General features: G+C 39.5%; 1 protein-coding gene across 1 annotated transcript; it reads right to left on the minus strand.

Moving 5' to 3' along the window:
• Positions 1-3,241: 3,241 nt before the first annotated feature.
• LOC106806296 (1,2-dihydroxy-3-keto-5-methylthiopentene dioxygenase-like) lies at positions 3,242-5,138 on the minus strand (the record flags this gene model as incomplete). Its single annotated transcript, XM_014808184.1, is given in 4 exon segments — positions 3,242-3,660; positions 4,139-4,318; positions 4,559-4,681; positions 5,041-5,138. Coding segments are annotated over 4 exon segments (515 nt in total), but the record flags the coding sequence as incomplete, so codon positions are not given.
• Between the last annotated feature and the right edge of the window lie 1,883 nt (positions 5,139-7,021).

The following is a 7,021-nucleotide window of genomic DNA, read 5'->3' on the forward strand; positions in this document are numbered from 1 at the left end:
TGAAAGTTAAAATAAATAAAAACCCCAGGTGGTCAAGTGCAGTCTGATAACTGTGATTCAGATTCAGATATCTAAATAGAACCCTTGTTAATATCATTTAGATTCGACCTACATAGTACATTCAATCTCACGTGCATGGAACGAGCACGACATTCACCACGCGTTCGCAAGCCAACTGTGTTATAGACACACACACAAAATATAGGCCCATCTCCACACAAGCGGCGCGTCGCGGCGCGGCACCGTTCACCCTTGCCTTCTAATTTATGATATCTTCTGGCGCAGTCTCCACTGACACTGCACGGCGCAGGCCTGGTTTCACGGCGACGGCGAAAGTCAAATGAGTTTGACTTTTGCCGGCTGACGTGACGGCGAAAAGACAATTGAACCAATCAACGCGATTGTTTTTTATCACGTGTTCTGGAATCGATATTGAAGCAAGGATTTTGTTGCAAAGTGTGACTCAAGGAAGGTCACATTTGGTTTCTAACACTGTTCTCTGTTTTCACGTGTCAGACATTTTTTGCATTATTATTTTCATCATTATTATTTTCCTCTTCATCTTAATCATGCTAACTGTGTCACACAGTTAGCACAGTCTGTGCATGTGTAGCTTTACTACTAGCTTAAACTAATTAATAAAACATTTTGGTATTTTATGTATACATGATTCTAGTAATGTCATTCATGACATCACAATTATGCAACACTTCCATCAACACGCTGAAATACGTGATATTGAACCAATACGTGATATTCGCTCGCCCGCAGATCACGTTGCTATTGGCTTGCTTGTGACCCCCCCAACTTTCAACACGTGGTTGCGCCCTTGGTTGCAGATGAGCATTTGACCGGCATTTCCAGGTGATTATAGGCGAAGTAGAGTAGAGAAACATTAAGACTTTGGTAGTAAATACATTTCGTGTTTATTTACTTTTTTATTTTTATTGAGACGTTCCAAGTTCCTGTGTGCGTTACCATGTAAAATATACTATACAGACGCGTACATACGTAGGGTAAGCTTAGACCCATAAACCCATAGTAAACAACAGCTGAACTTATAGCATTATCATTAGCATTAACATAGCAACAAAAACAGAATGATTGCATGGCTTGCCCCGAGACAAAGAATTTCTCAATCTTTAGAATTTGCTTACAAAGAAACCCAATTAAAAGCTGCTTACAGTGGCGTAGTTAGGGGGGGGGCAAAGAGGGCCATGGCCCCCCTGTTGGCTGTTGATCCGAAAGTATAAAAAAATAGAAAAAATAAGAATTGTTCTACTAAAATGAGAATTGTCGTAGTCAGAATGAAGGCAATGAATGAATGTTCTCAAAAGTGCCTCATCTCCTGCGATCTACATTTTTAAAAATGTTCTGGGGAGTACCCCATACCCCCCGCCTGTTTTCACCCCCTCCTTCGAATCCTGGATCCGCCACTGAACAGTTACATAATATATTAGGACCAGAGAACAACGAACAAAAATGTCGCCTTTTTGCATGGCGTCCAAAACAAAGATTGCATAGCTGAGAGGTGGGGAGCGTAGGCCGTAGGGTGTGGAGAGGGACGCGGAGGAACCATTAAAATATAAAGTCATCCACTATTTTGCGCAGTTTGCTGTTTTTACCCCCCCCCCCTTTTAGAAATCCTGGCTACGCCACTGGCGGCTTATCAACAGTGCTATGCCTACAAGCCACTAAACTGGTCTAAAGGGTTAACTGTAGACGCTAATGCTTTAAAATACTTACAGGACTTTGTGGACCGTTTTATTTTCGGGAAATTAGATTGATTTAAGGAAATGTTTTTCACCTTGAATCCTCCATTCACGTCTTTTTCGTTGACGTAAAATGATGAATGTCACACACCAACACGTCAGGTTTGTGAAACGGCAGACTTTTGTCTAAGCATAAAAGTCGGTAGACTCCTCGTTAAAAATTAATTCACATTATTTTCTTCTTCAAAGTCTTACCTATATACGGAATTAAGCGGATACCGAGATAATACGCGTTCTTTTCCATTCGTCATTGCTACAACTACGCTATCATTGCTACAATCTCTCTCATTCTAATTTCTAACAATCATATTCGATATTATTTATTCTATTCCGCGAAGGTCAGCGCTAGCGTTATATGTATATATACACACATAAAACAATATACCTAGGTTATTATGCGTGTACTGTACATGGTTAGCACTCGTTATTCTCCGTATAGCTGCAGATACAATGTCCAGCGTAATTTTATAGCCGGGTGTGGAGAATTTCAGCTCTGCGAGTTTGCTATAGACCGAAAGAGTGAGACAGAGCAAGAGAGAGAGAGAGAGAGAGAGAGAGAGAGAGAGAGAGAGAGAGAGAGAGAGAGAAAGAGAGAGAGAGAGAAATGGTGAGAGAAAGCAGCTAGGAGAGACAGGGCGGTAGAGAGAGGGAGAGGGAGCAGGCGAGAGAGAGAGAGAGAGAGAGAGAGAGAGAAAAAAAAGAGAGAGAACACGCGCAAGCGAGAGAGAGGGAGAGAGATGTGATTGCTAAAAATCACGTCTGAATCAACAAAAACGGAAGACATATGATAAGATAAGATGAAATGATATTCGGTAAAATATCATTAGACATATATATGATTCATTGATATATGATATTGATATTATTCATGATTCCTGACTCCTCTCCTATCGCGATTCCTCTCTCTCTCTCTCTGTCTCTATCTTTCTTTCTCACGTGCATGCGCACGCGCGCGCGCTCTCTCTCCCGATCGCAATGTTACCCAATTTAATTCAAAGCTATATAATTCACTTATAATATATGAAGTAGATAATGTGATGATGTGATACATTGTGTCATTCTCTGTACTGGTGTGCTTATCGTTCCTTTCTATATGTAGATTAAGAGAAAAATGCATAGATGTAAATTAACATATGCAGATTAGCGTGTTCGATTTGTAATTGCATTAGAGATTAATGCTATATATGTGGCCAGTATATTGCAAGTAAATCACACGCTAAACCCCTTTCATCGATTGATAGCTGCTGTTAAATAAGTTGTTTTAGATGCAGACCGGAACGTTTCTTACTGCAATAACTAGTTAATTACGAAAATTATTGATTAAATCCGATCGACGCTCTGCCATGACATTATTCTTCATTGTCGTTTAGTCATTAATATTTATTTGTACTTCGCACTGAGCTTTGATATAAGTCGAATTGAAAAAAACTAACTCATGATAAACGTGGCAGAACATATCAAGGAGATAATTCATTCAAATAAACACACAATAATCAGTTGGTAGGTTTATTAATATTAACTGTGTATTCATATCTAAATTTCACCAGGTTTTACAAACGGATTTTATTATTTAGTCTAGGATGCAAGTATGACGGATCGAAAATCGACATGCACGTTTAACAAACACAAGCCTGATTGATGAATATCGTTCGCAAAGATGAGAACAATCCATACCACGAGTAGTAAACGCGTCTTCCACGGCTGAAACCCGTACACATCGTCTATATGAAACAACTACAACCAGAAGATACGCCGGATTACGAGATGGAAGGGTTTAGCACTTCATTTTGTTCACATAGGCTACACGTGACGGGTGATCCTCAGCTGGCCTGTTGAAGGGTGTCCACACAGGTACATTAATGAAGAATCGACTCGCCCTAATGTACTCCTATAAGCAAACGAAAACACGTTAGAAAACGCAGTAGTTATGACATGCTAGTTATGATGATAGATGATTATCGGGCGCATGAGGCAGCAATTAGGTTACATGACCGCGAATGCGAACGTTATGTTAACAAACAGAGAATGCGAATGAACGGGTGGGAATAAAGCCAGATTAAATTTTTTTCACTTATTTTTGGTATACAGAAATCGAGGTAAGAGACACCAGTCTTTCCTCACACATGCCGCCACTTACACCTATACCAGGAATATGAGAAGATCAATAACAATTAGAGGAAGATGAAGATCGAACAAGAAGAAAAATGAGAAAAAAAAACAAGAAGAAGAAAGAGAACAAGAGAAAGAGGAGAAGAATGAGGAGAGGCGAAAGAGGAGGAGGAGGAAGGGGAAGAAGAGGAGATAAAAGAGGAGGCAGAGAAGAGGAGGAGGAGGAGGTGGAGGGGAAGCACGAGGAGAAAACGTACCTTAGAGTCCAGGTAGAATCTGTGGTATAAGCCGGCAGGTAGGATGAGCAAGTCACCTTTCGTCACGTGAATCCTCACCCACTTGTCACCGCGGTCTCGCACGTCGAAGTAGCCGCTGCCGTCGCGGATATAACGAATCTCGTCTGCTCCGTGGAGATGCTCCGTGAAAAACGACTTTATCTGCCGCAGGCAAACGATCGTAGTGGATATACGCACGCATGCACGCACACAGAGTTTTTTTGAGATACCAAACACAAAGACAGCAGAAGTTGAAGTTACCATACGCATATAATATATTACCAGGAGTGTATAATATAGAGATTATATTATACACTACTGATATTATACACTCCTGTCTCTATATTATACACTCCTGATATTATACGTATCGCACGCGAGATGTTTGACAAATGACATTACCGTTGCATCATACTTGTCTCCAAGCGATTCCTTCGTGATAGTAATGTCATCCCCGTAAACGAATCCTCTTTCTTTCTTGATATCCTCTAGTTTCTTTTGATCTTCGGCGCTATCGGGGTCAAGCTATATACAATCAAGTGACGTCAGGTCAGTCAGTTTCATGTCAACGTTTTAATGATCACGTATATGTTTTTTGGGCTGCATAATACTCCTTAAGTTTGTACGCCTTAAGAGTTCGTGCATTTAATGGGAAAAATTTTTAACGAAAAATAATATTCTAGGACTTCCTATATATTTTAAGGAAAGTTCCTGGGATAAATAATCATTTACCAGTATAAATTTAACATGAAGAAAAAATGAAATTTAATTTTAAATGTTTTGACCGAATTTATCAGTAATAATATTGTGATATCTAGTTAGTAATGTAGTGTATATTATCATTATTGATTTTCCAATATTTTATTCGCATCGATCGTACATACCATATAGTATGATGCACCAAGCTTAACTAAATCCGCCAGTTGCACGGGTTGAGGTGGACTGAGCTGGTGTTCACATTTTGGGTCCTGCCCCTCAGTTAAGTTTGACATGTACCAAACCCGCACCATGATGCTGAATAAATCCGAAGATACCTACAAGGAAAGATTACACACGCGTGTCCACTTTGTTATAACTGCTATAATTAACACAATTAAAGCTTCGCTGTAATAGAAGTGCAGTAATTCGTAAAACATCGGCTGACTAGTGTGATGGGGATGATGATGTTGATGATGATGCTGCTGCTGCTGCTGATGATGATGATGATGATGTGTGTGTGTGTGTGTGTGTGTGTGTGTGTGTGTATTATTGTATAGTATTTTTAGACATGAACAAATGGTTTTTGAGTAACTTTTCGCCACATAACTGACTTATGGACCCGATTTCTCGAGGAAAATCAGTTTAAATCTTTAAATATCTATTTAGCTGTCATTGATGAGCGTAAAATGATTTAAACTAATTTAGTGACGGTCGCTTTGATTCGGTTTAAACGGTTAATTTTATGAAAATAAATAAAAACTTTACACAATGCCAAATTAATTATTTCTCACTTTACTCTCACAATACTGAGGGAATCATACATAGACGTGAACTGAATAATTATCTTGTAATGAATGAGTCTTAATGAATTGCTGGTAACTAGTTTTTATTGTAATTAGAAGCGTAGACAATTAGAGATGTTCCAAAACTTTTTTTATTTCGTACTAATCTGGCAGTGTGAAAATTCTCACTTCTGACACTCATGTTAGTGCGGAGTCTCGTAATCGGACCATTTCGAGGATTGATTGTTACATTGTAACAAGTTGAACGTGTTCTACACAGACCTCGTGTTGTTTGTTCGTTAGTACTGTCTGCGATCTGATGACTTTTGCTTTAATTATGGAGAATTTGTCATCCGAACTGGACTTGTGAATGTACATGTTTGTGTCCACTCACTAAAATAATAATATGGCTACTGCACTGCGAATGAATGTGCGCTGCACAATGCTGCGAAGCAATCGATAATGAGGATCGACGAAACTTTTCATTGTTGCTAATTTTGTTAATTTGTCTTAACCACAACCGCCTTGTCTGACTTTAATAGAAACTGTTCAGTGGCGCTCCCTTCAAGTGGCGCCCAGGGCACGTGCCATACCTGCCATACCTTAGTTACGCCACTGCACGTGCACGAGTTTACGTATATAATATTGGCGAGACGCGCTGACCTACCCCATCAATACACGGATCATCGTGTTACTAGTGATGCTTCATAAAATCCCCTTTAATGACATCGTATATTCGGATGCGAGTTAAAAAAAATTCGTCTGGAAAATTTCGCTTTCAGAGCTGAATACAGAAGGCATGTGTGTGTGTGTGTGTGTGTGTGTGTGTGTGTGTGTGTGTGCGTGCGTGCGTACGTGCGTGCGTGCGTGTGAATGAATTGAAATAGAAATAATTAATACTAAATTAAATATGCATGTCGGAAACCGTCGGATCGCAATCGTATTTCTCTAAAAAAATGTGTCCACACTCCTGCCAACAGCCTCCACTCTGCATTATATCCGGAATTCCGGATCTACCCCGTTTTCTAGCGTACTGCATACTTGCGCGTGCAAGAACTGCGACGAGTTACATGTATTATTATAATTGCTGTTTTTGTTGTTGTTGCTGCTGCTGTTGCTATTATTATTATTAATATTATTATTATTATTGTTATTATTATTTTAGTGGCACTTATTGCGCAGGCGAGTAACGGAAAGGTAAAGAAATTCGCCAAGCCTAAATAGTGCAAAAGAGAAGTTGATAATAAAGTACAAAAGAGTAAACATTAGTACCATTCAATCTATACTATAATTTGGCTAATCTTGTGTGTGTGTGTGTGTGTGTGTGTGTGTGTGTGTGTGTGTGTGTGTGTGTGTGTGTGTGTGTGTGTGTGTGTGTGTTGTT

Source organism: Priapulus caudatus, unplaced genomic scaffold (assembly GCF_000485595.1).
Source record: "Priapulus caudatus unplaced genomic scaffold, Priapulus_caudatus-5.0.1 Scaffold152, whole genome shotgun sequence".
NCBI classification, from domain to species: Eukaryota; Metazoa; Priapulida; class Priapulimorpha; order Priapulimorphida; family Priapulidae; genus Priapulus; species Priapulus caudatus.